This window comes from Bombina bombina, chromosome 10, assembly GCF_027579735.1.
Source record: "Bombina bombina isolate aBomBom1 chromosome 10, aBomBom1.pri, whole genome shotgun sequence".
NCBI classification, from domain to species: Eukaryota; Metazoa; Chordata; class Amphibia; order Anura; family Bombinatoridae; genus Bombina; species Bombina bombina.
The window spans coordinates 170,662,850-170,683,446 of NC_069508.1; the positions used below are offsets into that span (position 1 = coordinate 170,662,850).

The 20,597-nt window shown below is 40.6% G+C and overlaps 1 protein-coding gene across 4 annotated transcripts in view; it reads left to right on the top strand.

Annotated features, from left to right (window-relative positions):
- Positions 1–18,142, top strand: part of SPATA6 (spermatogenesis associated 6) — a 182,058-nt gene extending 163,916 nt beyond the window's left edge. For all 4 annotated transcript variants that reach the window (XM_053693500.1, XM_053693499.1, XM_053693502.1 and 1 more), the window contains one exon: positions 14,143–18,142. In XM_053693500.1, the coding sequence (XP_053549475.1) occupies positions 14,143–14,326 (184 nt within the window). In that variant the 3' untranslated portion in view covers positions 14,327–18,142. The remainder of the gene's footprint in view (positions 1–14,142) is intronic.
- Positions 18,143–20,597: the final 2,455 nt, after the last annotated feature.

The window sequence follows — 20,597 nt, forward strand, 5'->3', positions numbered from 1 at the left end:
CACTTTGTTTATAAAGTTCTAAATATATGTATTCAAACATTTATTTGCCTTGACTCAGAATGTTCAACTTTCCTTATTTTCAGACAGTCAGTTTCATATTTGGGATAATGCATTTTAATTTAACATTTTTCTTACCTTAAAATTTGACTTTTTCCCTGTGGGCTGTTAGGCTCGCGGGGGCTGAAAATGCTTCATTTTATTGCGTCATTCTTGGCGCTGACTTTTTTGGCGCAAAAATTCTATTTCCGTTTCCGGCGTCATACGTGTCGCCGGAAGTTGCGTCATTTTTTTACGTTATTTTGCGCCAAAAATGTCGGCGTTCCGGATGTGGCGTCATTTTTGGCGCCAAAAAGCATTTAGGCGCCAAATAATGTGGGCGTCTTATTTGGCGCGAAAAAATATGGGCGTCGCTTTTGTCTCCACATTATTTAAGTCTCATTTTTTATTGCTTCTGGTTGCTAGAAGCTTGTTCTTTGGCATTTTTTCCCATTCCTGAAACTGTCATTTAAGGAATTTGATCAATTTTGCTTTATATATATGTTGTTTTTTCTCTTACATATTGCAAGATGTCTCACGTTGCATCTGAGTCAGAAGATACTACAGGAAAATCGCTGTCAAGTGCTGAATCTACCAAAGCGAAGTGTATCTGCTGTAAACTTTTGGTAGCTATTCCTCCAGCTGTTGTTTGTATTGATTGTCATGACAAACTTGTTAAAGCAGATAATATTTCCTTTAGTAAAGTACCATTGCCTGTTGCAGTTCCTTCAACATCTAAGGTGCAGAATGTTCCTGATAATATAAGAGATTTTGTTTCTGAATCCATAAAGAAGGCTATGTCTGTTATTTCTCCTTCTAGTAAACTTAAAAAATCTTTTAAAACTTCTCTCCCTACAGATGAATTTTTAAATGAACATCATCATTCTGATTCTGATGATTCCTCTGGTTCAGAGGATTCTGTCTCAGAGGTTGATGCTGATAAATCTTCATATTTATTTAAAATGGAATTTATTCGTTCTTTACTTAAAGAAGTACTAATTGCTTTAGAAATAGAGGATTCTGGTCCTCTTGATACTAATTCTAAACGTTTAGATAAGGTATTTAAAGCTCCTGTGGTTATTCCAGAAGTTTTTCCTGTTCCTAATGCTATTTCTGCAGTAATTTCCAAAGAATGGGATAATTTGGGTAATTCATTTACTCCTTCTAAACGTTTTAAGCAATTATATCCTGTGCCGTCTGACAGATTAGAATTTTGGGACAAGATTCCTAAAGTTGATGGGGCTATTTCTACCCTTGCTAAACGTACTACTATTCCTACGTCAGATGGTACTTCGTTTAAGGATCCTCTAGATAGGAAAATTGAATCCTTTCTAAGAAAAGCTTATCTGTGTTCAGGTAATCTTCTTAGACCTGCTATATCTTTGGCTGATGTTGCTGCAGCTTCAACTTTTTGGTTGGAAACTTTAGCGCAACAATTAACACATCGTGATTCTCATGATATTATTATTCTCCTTCAGCATGCTAATAATTTTATCTGTGATGCCATTTTTGATATTATCAGAGTTGATGTCAGGTTTATGTCTCTAGCTATTTTAGCTAGAAGAGCTTTATGGCTTAAAACTTGGAATGCTGATATGGCTTCTAAATCAACTTTACTTTCCATTTCTTTCCAGGGTAACAAATTATTTGGTTCTCAGTTGGATTCCATTATTTCAACTGTTACTGGTGGGAAAGGAACTTTTTTACCACAGGATAAAAAATCTAAAGGTAAAAACAGGGCTAATAATCGTTTTCGTTCCTTTCGTTTCAACAAAGAACAAAAGTCTGATCCTTCATCCTCAGGAGCAGTTTCAGTTTGGAGACCATCTCCAGTCTGGAATAAATCCAAGCCAGCTAGAAAGGCAAAGCCTGCTTCTAAGTCCACATGAAGGTGCGGCCCTCATTCCAGCTCAGCTGGTAGGGGGCAGGTTACGTTTTTTTCAAGGAAATTTGGATCAATTCTGTTCACAATCTTTGGATTCAGAGCATTGTTTCAGAAGGGTACAGAATTGGTTTCAAGTTGAGACCTCCTGCAAAGAGATTTTTTCTTTCCTGTGTCCCAGTAAATCCAGTAAAAGCTCAAGCATTTCTGAAATGTGTTTCAGATCTAGAGTTGACTGGAGTAATTATGCCAGTTCCAGTTCCGGAACAGGGGATGGGGTTTTATTCAAATCTCTTCATTGTACCAAAGAAGGAGAATTCTTTCAGACCAGTTCTGGATCTAAAAATATTGAATCGTTATGTAAGGATACCAACGTTCAAGATGGTAACTGTAAGGACTATCTTACCTTTTGTTCAGCAAGGGAATTATATGTCCACAATAGATTTACAGGATGCATATCTGCATATTCCGATTCATCCAGATCATTATCAGTTCCTGAGATTCTCGTTTCTGGACAAGCATTACCAATTTGTGGCTCTGCCGTTTGGCCTAGCTACAGCTCCAAGAATTTTTACAAAGGTTCTCGGTGCCCTGCTGTCTGTAATCAGAGAACAGGGTATTGTGGTATTTCCTTATTTGGACGATATCTTGGTACTTGCTCAGTCTTTACATTTAGCAGAATCTCATACGAATCGACTTGTGTTGTTTCTTCAAGATCATGGTTGGAGGATCAATTTACCAAAAAGTTCTTTGATTCCTCAGACAAGGGTAACTTTTCTGGGTTTCCAGATGGATTCAGTGTCCATGACTCTGTCTTTAACAGACAAGAGACGTCTAAAGTTGATTGCAGCTTGTCGAAACCTTCAGTCACAATCATTCCCTTCGGTAGCCTTATGCATGGAAATTCTAGGTCTTATGACTGCTGCATCGGACGCGATCCCCTTTGCTCGTTTTCACATGCGACCTCTTCAGCTCTGTATGCTGAAGCAATGGTGCAAGGATTACACGAAGATATCTCAATTAATATCTTTAAAACCGATTGTTCGACACTCTCTAACATGGTGGACAGATCACCATCGTTTAATTCAGGGGGCTTCTTTTGTGCTTCCGACTTGGTCTGTAATTTCAACAGATGCAAGTCTCACAGGTTGGGGAGCTGTGTGGGGATCTCTGACGGCACAAGGAGTTTGGGTATCTCAGGAGGTGAGATTACCGATCAATATTTTGGAACTCCGTGCAATTTTCAGAGCTCTTCAGTTTTGGCCTCTTCTGAAGAGAGAATCGTTCATTTGTTTTCAGACAGACAATGTCACAACTGTGGCATACATCAATCATCAAGGAGGGACTCACAGTCCTCTGGCTATGAAAGAAGTATCTCGAATTTTGGTTTGGGCGGAATCCAGCTCCTGTCTAATCTCTGCGGTTCATATCCCAGGTGTAGACAATTGGGAAGCGGATTATCTCAGTCGCCAAACGTTGCATCCGGGCGAATGGTCTCTTCACCCAGAGGTATTTCTACAGATTGTTCAAATGTGGGAACTTCCAGAAATAGATCTGATGGCGTCCCATCTAAACAAGAAACTTCCCAGGTATCTGTCCAGATCCCGGGATCCTCAGGCGGAGGCAGTGGATGCATTATCACTTCCTTGGAAGTATCATCCTGCCTATATCTTTCCGCCTCTAGTTCTTCTTCCAAGAGTAATCTCCAAGATTCTGAAGGAATGCTCGTTTGTTCTGCTGGTAGCTCCGGCATGGCCTCACAGGTTTTGGTATGCGGATATTGTCCGGATGGCCTCTTGCCAACCGTGGACTCTTCCGTTAAGACCAGACCTTCTGTCACAAGGTCCTTTTTTCCATCAGGATCTGAAATCCTTAAATTTAAAGGTATGGAGATTGAACGCTTGATTCTTGGTCAAAGAGGTTTCTCTGACTCTGTGATTAATACTATGTTACAGGCTCGTAAATCTGTATCTCGTGAGATATATTATAGAGTCTGGAAGACTTATATTTCTTGGTGTCTTTCTCATCATTTTTCCTGGCATTCTTTTAGAATACCGAGAATTTTACAATTTCTTCAGGATGGTTTAGATAAGGGTTTGTCCGCAAGTTCTTTGAAAGGACAAATCTCTGCTCTTTCTGTTCTTTTTCACAGAAAGATTGCTATTCTTCCTGATATTCATTGTTTTGTACAAGCTTTGGTTCGTATAAAACCTGTCATTAAGTCAATTTCTCCTCCTTGGAGTTTGTATTTGGTTCTGGGGGCTCTTCAAGCTCCTCCGTTTGAACCTATGCATTCATTGGACATTAAATTACTTTCTTGGAAAGTTTTGTTCCTTTTGGCCATCTCTTCTGCCAGAAGAGTTTCTGAATTATCTGCTCTTTCTTGTGAGTCTCCTTTTCTGATTTTTCATCAGGATAAGGCGGTGTTGCGAACTTCTTTTAAATTTTTACCTAAAGTTGTGAATTCCAACAACATTAGTAGAGAAATTGTGGTTCCTTCATTATGTCCTAATCCTAAGAATTCTAAGGAGAAATCGTTGCATTCTTTGGATGTTGTTAGAGCTTTGAAATATTATGTTGAAGCTACGAAATCTTTCCGTAAGACTTCTAGTCTATTTGTTATCTTTTCCGGTTCTAGAAAAGGCCAGAAAGCTTCTGCCATTTCTTTGGCATCTTGGTTGAAATCTTTAATTCATCTTGCCTATGTTGAGTCGGGTAAAACTCCGCCTCAGAGAATTACAGCTCATTCTACTAGGTCAGTTTCTACTTCCTGGGCGTTTAGGAATGAAGCTTCGGTTGACCAGATCTGCAAAGCAGCAACTTGGTCCTCTTTGCATACTTTTACTAAATTCTACCATTTTGATGTATTTTCTTCTTCTGAAGCAGTTTTTGGTAGAAAAGTACTTCAGGCAGTGGTTTCAGTTTGAATCTTCTGCTTATATTTTTCGTTAAACTTTATTTTGGGTGTGGATTATTTTCAGCAGGAATTGGCTGTCTTTATTTTATCCCTCCCTCTCTAGTGACTCTTGTGTGGAAAGATCCACATCTTGGGTAGTCATTATCCCATACATGAAAGAAAACATAATTTATGTAAGAACTTACCTGATAAATTCATTTCTTTCATATTAGCAAGAGTCCATGAGGCCCGCCCTTTTTTTGTGGTGGTTATGATTTTGTATAAAGCACAATTATTCCAATTCCTTATTTTATATGCTTTCGCACTTTTTTGTCACCCCACTTCTTGGCTATTCGTTAAACTGAATTGTGGGTGTGGTGAGGGGTGTATTTATAGGCATTTTGAGGTTTGGGAAACTTTGCCCCTCCTGGTAGGAATGTATATCCCATACGTCACTAGCTCATGGACTCTTGCTAATATGAAAGAAATGAATTTATCAGGTAAGTTCTTACATAAATTATGTTTTTTTTGCGATTGGTCCCCAGAACTGCGCTCCATACTCAAGGTGAGGTCTTACCAGGGATTTATATAGTGACAGAATTATGCTTTCCTCCCTTGAATCAATGCCTCTTCTAATACATGCTAGTATCTTATTAGCCTTTGAAGCCGCTGCCCTGCATTGTGCACCCATCTTTAGCTTGTTGTCTATTACTACCCCCATATCCCTTTCCTCCTGTGTTTGGCTAAGTCTTGTCTGATTTAAAAAATACGTTGCCTGCTTATTTTTTTACTTCCAAAATGTAGAACCTTGTATTTTCCCGTATTAAATTTAATTTTCCATTTATGAAAAGGTCCCATTGTAAAGAAAGTTCATCCTGCGCTGACCTAATGACCTTACTTAACTTAGTATCATCTGCGATTTTCTGCATCAATTTTCTACATCATGATAGACTTTCAAGAGGCATTAAACTACAAATTCCATTTCTTATAAAGGGCCAGATTACAAGTGAAGCGTTATCTTAACCTGCGCCCATAAATGGGCAAATATGCACGTTTACTGGCGTACATTAAATAATTAGCCATTATAAGCGGTTGGTTAATGCTACAGCAAGCTTGTGGTTTCACTTTGTGCTAAGTGCAATTTACCAGAAGTGAAACCTCTTGTTAAAAAATAAAAAGTTGCCCCAATTGTCACCAAAATAAAGAGTACATTAAAATAAAAAATAAATATTAGAATATTTTTTGAAAACAAAACAAAATTCATGAAGCAGTTATAAGGGGTTAAAGAGGGGGGATCTGGGGTGTAAGAAAAAAAATGGCACCTAAAATGCCTTTACATGGAGGTAAATGGGGGACTGTGTTTTCACTATAAATATAAATGTATATGCTTATATATTTATGTGTTAATATTTGTATTTAGACATATAAACAGATAAATATATATGTATATAAGCATATACATATATATTTCAAAACAATTTATTAGTATACAAAATTAATTCAATATGGAGATCCACTGTATTTCTCTAAAAATGCCAAAAATCACATCTCTGATAGATTAGCATAGTACATAAAACACATTCCCAAGTGAAATATACAGAAAAAAACCTTATATATATATATATATATATATATATATATATATATATATATATATATATATATAAACTAGGGTTGCACCGATACCATTTTTTTATGACCGAGTACAAGTACCGATACTAGTTTTCAAATACTCGCCGATACCAATTACAGATACTTTTTTTTTTAATGTCATGTGACAGTTTACCAAGCACAATACAGACTAATTATTTAAGATTCCTTCTTTATAATTATAAAGGGCTGTAATTCAAAAGACATTATGAAATAATAAAAGTTTTATTTGTCACAAAGTTCACTGAACATGTTTATAAATAAAAAATATTACAATAAAATATAACATTTAAAGGGGTGATGCAATTGGGTTGTAGGGCTGTTATATAACATCAATCTGACATCTGTATGGAGGTTCGACTCTAAGCTGAACAGTCTTTCACTTTTCACACTACTGCATGGTGCAGAAAGATATTTTTGGGCCATTTTATCCAGAGCTGGAAATCTGTTTATTAACTGCCCAGTACTTCAGGGGTTTGTCTGAACGAGGTACAGTGATCTCTCCTACAATAATACAAATAACAGCAATTTGTATTGGCAGAACAGTAGTAAACAATTTTTAGTTTAGTCTCCACTCCAGTTTAAAATGAAATGAGAACATGCAGTTTGAAAAAACACCACAAGATAGCATATGGGTAGGAAGTGGAGGTATCGGTTTAAGTATCGGTGCATTTGCACGAGTACAAGTACTCGTGCAAATACTTGGTATCGGTACCGATACTAGTATCGGTATCGGTGCAACCCTAATATAAACCTGACTGGTCGAGGTAAGCATAAGGCGCTAGTGTAGCTGCATATAGAGGAAAGTTCAAATAACATAGGATGGTTATCTGATCAACTACACCCTTACTGCACACAGAACCCCGTGAAAAATATCAGGAGGTATAGTCTGGGCATGTAAAGTATTTGGGATCTAAGTTGTCAGTGAACCCACCCTATAAGACAATAGTGTTCAAAGTGCAATTTAAGCATAGGAGTGTCAGAAAGGCAGGAATCAGACTGAGAGGAGAAGTGCAAAAAATGAGCAGCATCACACAGTATGCACCAGAGTCAGCAAGATAGGTGAGTAAAATGGCTGCCAGCAGCACATGGCAAGCAAAGCAGGGAAAAAACCCTGACAGTACCCTCCCCTCAACGACCCCTCCCCCACAGGAGGACAAAAGGCTTATTGGGGAAACGGGCAGGGAAGGCACGGAGGAGGGCGGGAGCATGAACATCAGAGGAGGGAACCCATGAACACTCCTCCGGACCGTAGCCCCTCCAGTGAACCAAATACTGCATGCGGCCCCTGGACATACGAGAGTCAATAATGCTGCTGACCTCATACTCCTCATGGTTGTCAACAAAGATAGGACGGGGACGAGGCAACACAGTGGTAAACCGATTACAAACCAATGGTTTCAAGAGGGAGACATGAAAAACATTGGAGATGCGCATTGCAGGTGGAAGGTCAAGAGTGTAAGCCACAGGATTGACCCGTCAGAGTATTCGAAAAGGACCAACATAACAGGGAGCCAGATTATTGGAAGGCACACGAAGGTTCAAGTTGTGGGAGGAAAGCCAAACTCACCAACCTGGTAGGAAGGCGCGGGCAGACGCCTACGATCAGCCTGGAATTTTTGGCGCTGCATAGAACGATGGAGGCAATCCTGAATCTGCACCCACGTGGAACAGAGTTGCCAGAGATGCTCCTCCAAAGCCGGAATAGCCTGAGACATGAATGAATCAGGCAACAAGGATGGTTGAAACCCATAATTTGCCATGAACGGGGATAACTTGGGGGAAGCATTAATAGCACTATTACGAACAAACTCTGCCCAAGGTAACAGTTCAGACCAATTATTGTGGTGATCTGAGACATAGCAATGGAGGAACTGTTCCAGAGCTTGATTAGACTGTTCCGCAGCCCCATTGGATTGAGGGTGATATGCCGAGGAGAAGGAAAGCTGGATCCCCATTTGAGCACAAAAGGAACGCCAAAATCTGGAGACAAACTGGCTACCCTGGTCCGACACTATCTCCTTGGGTAACCCATGTAAACGGAAGACCTCCCGGGCAAAAATTGAAGCAAGCTCCTGAGCGGTAGGCAGCTTCATCATGGGAATGCAATGTGACATTTTAGAAAAACAGTCAACCACCATAAGGATAACAGTATTGCCATTGGAAACAGGGAGCTCGACAGTAAAGTCCATGGAAAGATGTGTCTAAGGGCGCTCTCCATTAGCAATAGGTTGAAGAAGACCCACAGGAAGACGTCGAGGAGTCTTATTCTGTGCACAAACTGAGCAGGAGGCAACATACGCAGCAACATTAGAATGAAGGCCTGGCCACCAGAATTGTTGAGTGACAGACCAAATCATTTGGTTCTTGTCTGGGTGACCTGCGGCTTTAGGATAGTGGTAAGTGTGCAAAAGTTTAGTTCGAAGATTCTCAGGAACAAAACACTTACCACTAGGTTTCTCAGGAGGTGCATTGGTTTGTGCAGCCAGGATCTCCTCCCCCAAGGGAGAAGTCAAATTAGTATGTATGGTAGCCAAAATATCGTCAGGAGGTATAACTGGAGTGGGTACAGACTCCTCCTTGGACAGTGGCGAAAATTGTCGAGAGAGGGCATCAGCCCTAACATTTTTACTACCAGGCAGGTAAGAGACCACATAATTAAACTGAGACAAAAATATCGCCCATCTGGCCTGTCGGGGCTACAAACGTTTTGCTTCAGATAGATAAGTTAAATTCTTGTGGTCAGTAAGAATGAGCACTGGCACGCTAGTACCCTCGAGAAGATGCCTCCATTCCTTGAGTGCCAAAATTATGGCCAGTAATTCCCTGTCGCCAATTTCATTATTGCACTCCGCTGGAGACAATTTCTTAGAGAAGAAACCACACGGATGCAAGGAACCGTTGGGCGTAGGACGTTAACACAAGCGGGCACCTACTCCAGTCTCAGACGCATCAACCTCAAGAACGAAAGGCAGGGCAGGGTTAGGATCAGCCAGAACTGGAGCGGCAGCAAAGGCAGTCTTAAGACTATCAAAGGCCTTAATGGCAGTAGGTGACCAATGGAGTGGATCATTCTCTTTACGGATCATGTCTGTGATATGTTTGACCAAGGAAGAAAAGTTTTTAATAAACTTTCTATAGTAATTGGCGAACCCCAAAAAACGTTGAATAGACCGAAGACCAACTGGGCGAGGCCACTGCAGATAACTTGTCAGGATCCATGGAGAACCCTGCAACGGAGATAACATAACCTAGGAAGGTTACTTGAGTTTGATGGAACTTTTTACAAAACAGGCCGTTCTCACGTAGTCTCTGAAGAACCCGTGTAACATCAGAACGATGAGCCTCAAGTGTGGGTGAGTGTATGAGGATGTTGTTTAAGTACACCACAACACACTGTTGCAACATATCTCGTAGGACATCATTAATAAATTCCTGGAAAACAGCAGTAGCATTACATAGGCCAAAGGACATTACAAGATACTCATAATGCCCGCTCCTGGTGTTAATGCTGTTTTCCATTTGTGGCTCTCTGATCCTAACAAGATTGTACACTCCTCTCAAATCAAGTTTAGTAAAGACCGTAGCTCCCTTAAGGCGGTCAAAGAGTTCCGTAATAAGCGGAATAGCGTAAGCATTCTTAATGGTAAGACGATTAAGACCCCTATAATCAATACATATTCTTAACTCGCCACCCTCTTTCTTCACAAAGAAGAAGCCAGCCCCTGCTGGAGAACAGGATTTGTGGATGATCCCCTGTGACAGAGCATAAGCAACATACTCCTCCATAGTACAGTTCTCCGCAACAGACAGAGGGTAAACAAGGCCCCGAGGAGGAATGGCTCCGGGTTGCAGGTCTATGGCACAATCGTAAGACCGGTGAGGAGGCAACGTACTGGCACGCACCTTGTCAAAAACGTCTAGGAACTCTCGGTACTCTTCTCTCAATTTAGATACCGAAGAAGTACACAAGACTTTAACTGGTCTCCGAAAACAAGTGGAAATACATTGCGGAGACCACGACAAAATTTCGGACCTGCGCCAGTCGAGACTGGGATTGTGCTTTTGGAGACAAGGATAACCCAGAACAACCGGAAAATGCAGAGAGTTTATCACCTGGAACTGGAGGGTTTCAAAATGGAGAGCCCCAACAGCCATGGATAATGGAGCAGTTTCGTGAGTAACGAGTGCGAGCTGAAGGGGCCTGCCATCAATGGCCTCAATAGCAAGTGGAACAGACCGAGGCAAAACAGGAATGGAGTGCTTTGATACAAAAGCACTTTCAATGAAATAGCCCACAGCACCGGAGTCAACAAGAGCCTGGGTGACTATGGAGGAGTTCACCCAGGAAAAGTTGACCAAAGGTTTCTCCTTTAGTGGTTCCGGGGACGGGGATAAACCACCCAAGGTCTGCCCCGACAGGACCTTAGGTGTGAGTGTTTCCCGGCCGTGTAGGACAAGACTTCAAAAGGTGGCCCTGTAACCCACAATAGAGGCAGAGCCGCGGAGAGACGCGTGAATCCCAACTGCATCGGTTTAGCAGTACCTGGTCACTCGGGACCAGGAGGCATGGGAGGAGAGGGAGTCATGGGTGGGAATGAACACATAGGAGACAACGGAAAAGAAGGCTTCCACAAGCGCTCCTTGAAAGAGTGCCTCTCTCTGAGTCTGATGTCAATTTGGTTAAAAAAAGACACCAATGCCTCAAGATCCTCTGGTAAATCTCTGGCAGCAACTTCGTCTTTAATCGCATCAGAGAGCCCATGAAAGAAGGCGGCAACAAGGGCTTCATTGTTCCAACCTACCTCTGTGGCAAGCGTACGGAACTCAATGGCATACTGAGCAACAGATCTTATACCTTGCTGAATGGACATGAGTCGTTTAGCAGCAGAGGAGGAGCAAGCCGGAACATCAAATACCCTTCGAAAGGAGGCCACAAATTCAAGGTAATTTGAAATCACAGGTTTATTAGTCTCCCACAAGGGATTAGCCCAGGCAAGAGCTGTATCAGAGAGTATCGAGATGAGAAACCCCACCTTAGCTCTGTCAGAGGGAAACGCCTAAAGTAACATCTCAAAGTAAATTCCCACCTGGTTCAAAAAACCCCTGCACTGATTAGGATCGCCTCGATATTGCTGAGGTAGAGGTGCAGAACCGGACATGCTCCTGGTAGGACTAGGTGCAACAGCGGAAACAGGAGCAGCCATAACTTGCGGGACACTTTGGTCCAGATGTGCAGTGCGAGTCAGCAGGGTTTGCAGGGCTAGTGCAAATTGATCCAAGCGGGGATCCTGTTCATCCATCCTGGAAATTATGGCAGGTAAAGGTGGATTATGAGCACCATCGGGATTCATGGCCCTTGCGTAATGTCAGGAAGCCAGGAATCAGACTGAGACGAGAAGAGCAAAAAATGAGCAGCATCACACAGTATGCACCAGAGTCAGCAAGAGAGGTGAGTAAAATGGCTGCCAGCAGCACATGGCAAACAAAGCAGGGAAAAACCCTGGCAAGGAGGTTAGAAAGCTCAATCAAGTGTATATAGCCAGGATTAGTATAGGCAGTCCAGGGGGCAATGAAGCCAACGAGTGTTCTGTTCAAAGCACATGTATCATGCAAAGAGGCAGCCGTACAGACGTATAGACTTGTCGATTGAACTTTGTATGTTGGTGAGTATCCCAAAGTCTGCGTAAGTTATGGTCATCAGCAACCACAGTCATTTAATTCGAAAAGCCAGTTCCAACACGGACACAATGGCAAAGTCTTTCTGTGAAAGCCAGGGACTTAGGGTATATACTTCACCTTCAGATGCGCCCTGACGAAACCCAGTCCTACCAATAGATGAGGGGGTGAAACGCACGTCGGCATTGGCTTACCGGCTCACGTGGTGTGAGCATCTGACTCAAGTGTATTCGGCAGAATACAAAGCAGTCTCTGCAGTATGGATTTCAAGCAGTGATCCTAACTTCAACATATGTGCACTAGCGGAGGATTCAAAGTAGCCGTAAGAGTCTTCAGGAAGGTGTAGTATATACCCTAAGTCCCTGGCTTTCACAGAAACATACCTTACCTTTCTGAGCTGGTTTTCCCAAAAGAGTGCTGGTTCCCCTGTCTTTTTTGAAACAATGATATTTATTCTGTTTCTTCTTCTTTTTTTTTGTAATTTTTAATACAAATTTGTATGGGTCTGCACCATTAGCCCTAATAGGCATTGTATAGGATATATGTTGAAACTACATTATCCTTTCTTACAGCTCTACTACTAGCAATTGCTTCCCAGTATGCTACTTTCTTGATACATATATATTTCTTGCTGCATGAACTGCCCGCTGCGCTAGCTTGTTTGCCTTAGCTGGAGGCATGAAAATGAGGCTCCCTTTGAAGCATTAGGTTGCGTACACATTGCACCTCACTTGTAATACCAGCACACATTTACATACTGAGTGGAGAGCAAATATTGCACTCCACTGGCAATCTAGCCCAAAATGTTTAATGCAAGTTACTTTCATTATTTATTTTTTCCTGCCTTTCCTGTAATTTACTTTACTGCCATTTGCACTCTCCCCAGGGAGGCTGTAGTAGATTCTGTAGAATGCAGAATGCTAGTTCTCCTACACAGTAATCCAGTATAAAACCTTTTAAGAACTTACTTAGAAGCTCCCAGTTTAGCACTGTTGATTAAGTTAGGCTGGGACACCCACTGAAAGGGGCTGAGAAAGCAGGAAGAGCAGACCCTCCCCCCTCAAGTGCATATGAGAAGACCCATTACACAAACAGGAGTCTGAAGATTTCAGTCTACGGGGTATATTTTCTTTTGAATTGCTGGTGCAATACCGCTCCCTACAGATTTGCGGCCAATAGACCGCTACCAGGGGCTGTCAATCAACCCTATCGTATTCGATTGGGCTGATTGCTGTCTGCCACCTCAGAGGACGAGTTAAGGAGCAGCGGTCTTAGGACCGCTACTTCTTAACTTCTGCTTCAGGCGGAACTGAAGCGGAGTGGTTTGGCTAGGAGTCTGAAAATCAGCACAATGTTATTAAAATATAAGCAAAACTATACATTGTTACCAAAACACTCCAATATTGGCTATATGAATGGATCATCTACAAAATATTTATGCAAAGAAAAATCTAGTGTACAAAAATGATTTAAAGGGATAGTGAAATTGGTCTCTAAATTGTTTAGTTATGTGTAATTAAACAACTTTGTAATATATTTTCATTATTTATATTTGCCCCCTTTTTCATGTTATTTATCTCTGAAAACAGACCAATTTCTGACTTTTGGACCTTGGAATGCACCTTCTGAAGTCTATCTCTAATTGACTTTAACTGATAACAAACAGTGGTTAGACTTGTTGTCTGTAGACTAAAGCCCCTATTGGCTCCTCCAAATAAGGCAAATTGTGGGTGGCAATTGGCTAGTGAAAATAATTGCCATAAAAATGATGTTAACTTCTTTTGCAAACATTAAGACTTGGCTTGTATGTTATTCTATAGCAACACAACAGAAATGTCTTGTAATTACAACGTATTTACTGTCCTTTTTTCTACTAAAATCTGAATCCATTTATAAAATAACCGGTTAAAAACAAAGTAAAAGCAGCATAAGCAGAGTTAGCAGCCAGTAATCTCGCTGTTGTCACACACACGGATATATTTTTGTCTTTTCTCCGCAGCACAAGCTATGCTCCAGAGAAGCCTGTGCACCTGGACAATGGGGAATTCTGGTCTAGCAGAGCAGCTGAATACAAGGGAAAGAGCCACCGAGCTGTGTTTGAAGAAAGCATGGAGAAAATATACAGGAACATGTACAGAAATTCCTCAGATCCGAACATGTACAGGAAATCTTACAATTCCTAGCAGCCAGTCCTGTCCCGCAACTGGGCGCCAAATTATTATTGGTCAACGTTCAACTGAATGAACAAAGCCTACACAGTATTACTGATTGTTACTGAGCATGGACTGAATGTTACAAACTTTATAAATACACACAGGTTATTCCCTTTGACCAGTCCTGTTTTCTATTTTTTTAGTAATATTTTCTGATAAACAGCTCTTCCAGGAAAACTTACTTTTTTGTATGTTTTTGAAGTTGTTCACATCCTCCTAACTCCCCACTTTAATTTGATGATTGTTACTATTACTTCCTGGCCATATTAGCTGAATTACTGGGTTTGTCTGCGCAGCAGCTTCTGCTTGCGGGGAGTAAATTAATTAAACTAAGAAAATGCTGCTGAAGTTGCATATAGTGCCTTAACCTGAGAGACGGTGAAGTTCTGATTTTCCTATGTTGTCTGTTATTTCATAATACTGTGTTTAACAACTGTTAGAGAAATTAATACATTGCTGTAGAGCTGAACAATAAGAGGGATTGTGGTTTGTTTCAAAGGGAACTGAAACCCAAAATGTTTGAGTGTACAATTAAAATAAAACATAAAAAAAAACCTTTGCAATTAACTTCTCTAATCAAATTTACTTAATTTGTTTTTGTATCCTTTGTTGAAGAGCATACCTAGATAGGCTCAAGAGCGTGCACGTGTCTGAACATTATATGGCAGCAGTTTAGCATCAAATCCTTGATACATTATGGAAACTCTGCTTTAATCTAGTGTTTAAAAGTGTATAACATTATTTAAAGTACTGGTGTTAAGCTTCTGCAATATAATAACATAGACACATGCATGCTCCTTGGCCTACCTAGGATTGCTTTTCAGCAAAGAATACCAAGAGAGCAAAGTAAATTGATAATAAGGGGTAAAAGGATTTTTAATTGTATGCTATGTGTGATGCATGAAAGAAAAATGTTGGGTTTCATATCCCTTTAAGCAGAGATCGGGCCTGATGATCAAAAACTTGCCGGCATGGAGAGAAATCATGTGACAACTTCTGGGACTTTTTTGAGCATTACATTGTAATGAATGTGTCTTCCCTTTACATGCAGAACCTGCACATAAAGAGCTCTAAAGTTAAAATTTGACATTATAAATATAAATTTCTTTGAGAGACCTCACAATACTGAAGAAACCTCTTAGGTCATCTCACCAGAGCGGAGAGCTTTAGATCATCTCACCAGAGCAGATATCATTAGATTATCTCGCCTGAGAAGAGAGCTTTAGATCATCTCGCCTGAGCAGAGAGCTTTAGATCATCTCGCCAGAGCAGAGAGCTTTAGATCATCTCGCCTGAGCAGAGAGCTTTAGATCATCTCGCCAGAGCAGAGAGTTTTAGATTATCTCGCCAGAGCAGAGAGTTTTAGATTATCTCACCAGAGCAGAGAGCTTTAGATCATCTCGTCAGAGCAGAGAGCTTTAGATTATCTCACCAGAGCAGAGAGTTTTAGATTATCTCACCAGAGCAGAGAGCTTTAGATTATCTCGCCAGAGCAGAGAGCTTTAGATCACCTCTCCAGAGCAGAGAGCTTTAGATCATCTCACCAGAGCAGATATCATTAGATTATCTCGCCTGAGAAGAGAGCTTTAGATCATCTCACCAGAGCAGATATCATTAGATTATCTCGCCTGAGAAGAGAGCTTTAGATCATCTCGCCTGAGAAGAGAGCTTTAGATCATCTCGCCAGAGCAGAGAGTTTTAGATCATCTCACCAGAGCAGATATCATTAGATTATCTCGCCTGAGAAGAGAGCTTTAGATTATCTCGCCTGAGAAGAGAGCTTTAGATCATCTCGCCTGAGAAGAGAGCTTTAGATCATCTCGCCTGAGAAGAGAGCTTTAGATCATCTCACCAGAGCAGAGAGCTTTAGATCATCTCGTCAGAGCAGAGAGCTTTAGATTATCTCACCAGAGCAGAGAGCTTTAGATCATCTCGTCAGAGCAGAGAGCTTTAGATTATCTCACCAGAGCAGAGAGCTTTAGATCATCTCACCAGAGCAGATATCATTAGATTATCTCGCCTGAGAAGAGAGCTTTAGATAATCTCGCCTGAGAAGAGAGCTTTAGATCATCTTGCCAGAGCAGAGAGCTTTAGATTATCTCACCAGAGCAGAGAGCTTTAGATTATTTCACCAGAGCAGAGAGTTTTAGATCATCTCGTCAGAGCAGAGAGCTTTAGATTATCTCACCAGAGCAGAGAGCTTTAGATCATCTCGTCAGAGCACAGAGTTTTAGATTATCTCACCAGAGCAGAGAGCTTTAGATTATCTCACCAGAGCAGAAAGCTTTAGATCATCTCGTCAGAGTAGAGAGTTTTAGATCACCTCACCAGAGCAGAGAGCTTTAGATCATCTCACCAGAGCAGAGAGCTTTAGATTATTTTGCCAGAGCAGAGAGCTTTAGATTATTTCACCAGAGCAGAGAGCTTTAGATCATCTCGTCAGAGCAGAGAGCTTTAGATCATCTCACCAGAGCAGAGAGCTTTAGATTATCTCGCCTTAGCGGAGAGCTTTAGATTATCTCACCAGAGCAGAGAGCTTTAGATCATCTCGTCAGAGCAGAGAGCTTTAGATCATCTCGTCAGAGCAGAGAGCTTTAGATCATCTCACCAGAGCAGAGAGCTTTAGATCATCTCACCAGAGCAGAGAGCTTTAGATTATCTTGCCTTAACGGAGATCTTTAGATTATCTCACCAGAGCAGAGAGCTTTAGATTATCTCACCAGAGCAGAGAGCTTTAGATTATCTCACCAGAGCAGAGAGCTTTAGATCATCTCACCAGAGCAGAGAGCTTTAGATCATCTCACCAGAGCAGAGAGCTTTAGATCATCTCACCAGAGCAGAGAGCTTTAGATCATCTCACCAGAGCAGAGAGCTTTAGATTATCTCGCCTTAACGGAGAGCTTTAGATCATCTCACCAGAGCAGAGAGCTTTAGATTATCTCGCCTTAACGGAGAGCTTTAGATTATCTCGCCTTAACGGAGAGCTTTAGATCATCTCACCAGAGCAGAGAGCTTTAGATTATTTTACCAGAGCAGAGAGCTTTAGATCATCTCACCAGAGCAGAGAGCTTTAGATCATCTCACCAGAGCAGAGAGCTTTAGATTATTTTACCAGAGCAGAGAGCTTTAGATTATTTCACCAGAGCAGAGAGCTTTAGATCATCTCACCAGAGCAGAGAGCTTTAGATCATCTCGTCAGAGCAGAGAGCTTTAGATCATCTCACCAGAGCAGAGAGCTTTAGATTATCTCGCCTTAGCGGAGAGCTTTAGATTATCTCACCAGAGAGGAGAGTTTTAAATCATCTGTCCATACTGTGGTCATGGCCCAGCCACTTGGCGTTTGTGAGTTATTAGTAAGTACAGGGCACCTAGGGGCACATCGCTACACTCACTAAATTATGCAGCACCGTCTTAGTATCACTAACCCTTGTCCATATCTCAGGCATCAGAAACCATCTCAATTCTAAATATGTCAGAGACCTCTCACCTTTCTCTGTATGTAACGTCAGGTTATACTTGTCATTTTATGTAAGATCAGTCCCTGATTGCGCACTGTGCAATAAACAATTTTATTGGGTAAACACATAACTATCCCAGGGGATCTGTATGCTCCGCATAGTGAATTATAGGTACATTGCTAATATGGGGAATTCCCATAAGAGTGCTATAAATTGTAATAATATTCCTTCATTTTAGCTAAAGCAAAGAGAAAAAACTTGACACATCCGAAAACTTTTTCCTGTAAAAGAAAATATAAGTTCAATAAATCATAATGTTTTTCTAAAAGATGTCACACGCTACCAGCAGTATTACCTAGATTAATAGAAAAACACTTTTTTATATATATAAAATCATACATTTACACAATCTTACATATCCAGCAGGTTGTTTTTTCTAGTAGCTGTAACAAGTATATTTATTTGTGCAGCTTCAATAGAATGCAGATGGATATTTTGTTGAAGTCTGTGGAAAAATTAGTTCTTAAAGGGACACTAAACCCATTTTTTTTTTCTTTCATGATTCAGATAGAGCATGCAATTTTAAGCAACTTTCTAATTTACTCCTTATATTAATTTTTATTTGTTCTCTTGCTATCTTTATTTAAAAAAGAAGGCATTAAAGCTAAGGAGCGAGCCAGTTTTTGGTTCAGACCCTTGACAGCACTTGTTTATTGGCTGGCTTCTAAACTTACATTCTTGCGTTTCAAATAAAGATAGCAAGAGAATGAAGAAACATTGATAATAGGAGTAAATTAGAAAGTTGCTTAAAATTGCGGCTCTATCTGAAACATGAAAGAAAACATTTTGTTCAATGTCCTTCTTTACTCCACAAAACAGATATTTTGTACAATTATTTTAATAAATGTGTAATTTGCTTATTATTGTGTATTTATTTAATAAAATACTTTTATAATAAAGGTACATAAACATTAGATTTAAAATGTACAGAGCCCCGCCGGTGTCACATTGAGAACAAAAAAGGAAAATCGTTACAATGCTGTAATACACCGTGCTCCCCATGAAATACTAAGGCCTAGATTTAGAGTTCGGCGGTAGCCGTCAAAACCAGCGTTAGAGGCTCCTAACGCTGGTTTTGGCCGCCCGCTGGTATTTGGAGTCAGTGATTAAAGGGTCTAACGCTCACTTTACAGCCGCGACTTTTCCATACCGCAGATCCCCCTACGCCATTTGCGTAGCCTATCTTTTCAATGGGATCTTTCTAACGCTGGTATTTAGAGTCGTTTCTGCAGTGAGCGTTAGAGCTCTAACGACAAGATTCCAGCCGCCTGAAAAAAGCAGGAGTTAAGAGCTTTCTGGCTAACGCCGGTTTATAAAGCTCTTAACTACTGTACCCTAAAGTACACTAACACCCATAAACTACCTATGTACCCCTAAACCGAGGTCCCCCCACATCGCCGCCACTCGATTAAAATTTTTAACCCCTAATCTGCCGACCGCCACCTACGTTATACTTATGTACCCCTAATCTGCTGCCCCTAACCCCGCCGACCCCTATATTATATTTATTAACCCCTAATCTGCCCCCCACAACGTCGCCGACACCTACCTACACTTATTAACCCCTAATCTGCCGAGCGGACCTGAGCGCTACTATAATAAAGTTATTAACCCCTAATCCGCCTCACTAACCCTATCATAAATAGTATTAACCCCTAATCTGCCCTCCCTAACATCGCCGACACCTACCTTCAATTATTAACCCCTAATCTGCCGACCGGAGCTCACCGCTATTCTAATAAATGTATTAACCCCTAAAGCTAAGTCTAACCCTAACACTAACACCCCCCTAAGTTAAATATAATTTTTATCTAACGAAATAAATTAACTCTTATTAAATAAATGATTCCTATTTAAAGCTAAATACTTACCTGTAAAATAAATCCTAATATAGCTACAATATAAATTACATTTATATTATAGCTATTTTAGGATTAATATTTATTTTACAGGTAACTTTGTATTTATTTTAACCAGGTACAATAGCTATTAAATAGTTAAGAACTATTTAATAGTTACCTAGTTAAAATAATTACAAATTTACCTGTAAAATAAATCCTAACCTAAGTTATAATTAAACCTAACACTACCCTATCAATAAAATAATTAAATAAACTACCTACAATTACCTACAATTAACCTAACACTACACTATCAATAAATTAATTAAACACAATTGCTACAAATAAATACAATTAAATAAACTATCTAAAGTACAAAAAATAAAAAAGAACTAAGTTACAGAAAATAAAAAAATATTTACAAACATAAGAAAAATATTACAAAAATTTTAAACTAATTACACCTACTCTAAGCCCCCTAATAAAATAACAAAGACCCCCAAAATAAAAAATTCCCTACCCTATTCTAAATTTAAAAAGTTACAAGCTCTTTTACCTTACCAGCCCTGAACAGGGCCCTTTGCGGGGCATGCCCCAAGAAGTTCAGCTCTTTTGCCTGTAAAAGAAAACATACAATACCCCCCCCCCAACATTACAACCCACCACCCACATACCCCTAATCTAACCCAAACCCCCCTTAAATAAACCTAACACTAAGCCCCTGATGATCTTCCTACCTTGTCTTCACCATGCCAGGTTCACCGATCCGTCCTGGCTCCAAGATCTTCATCCAACCCAAGCGGGGGTTGGCGATCCATAATCCGGTGCTCCAAAGTCTTCCTCCTATCCGGCAAGAAGAGGACATCCGGACCGGCAAACATC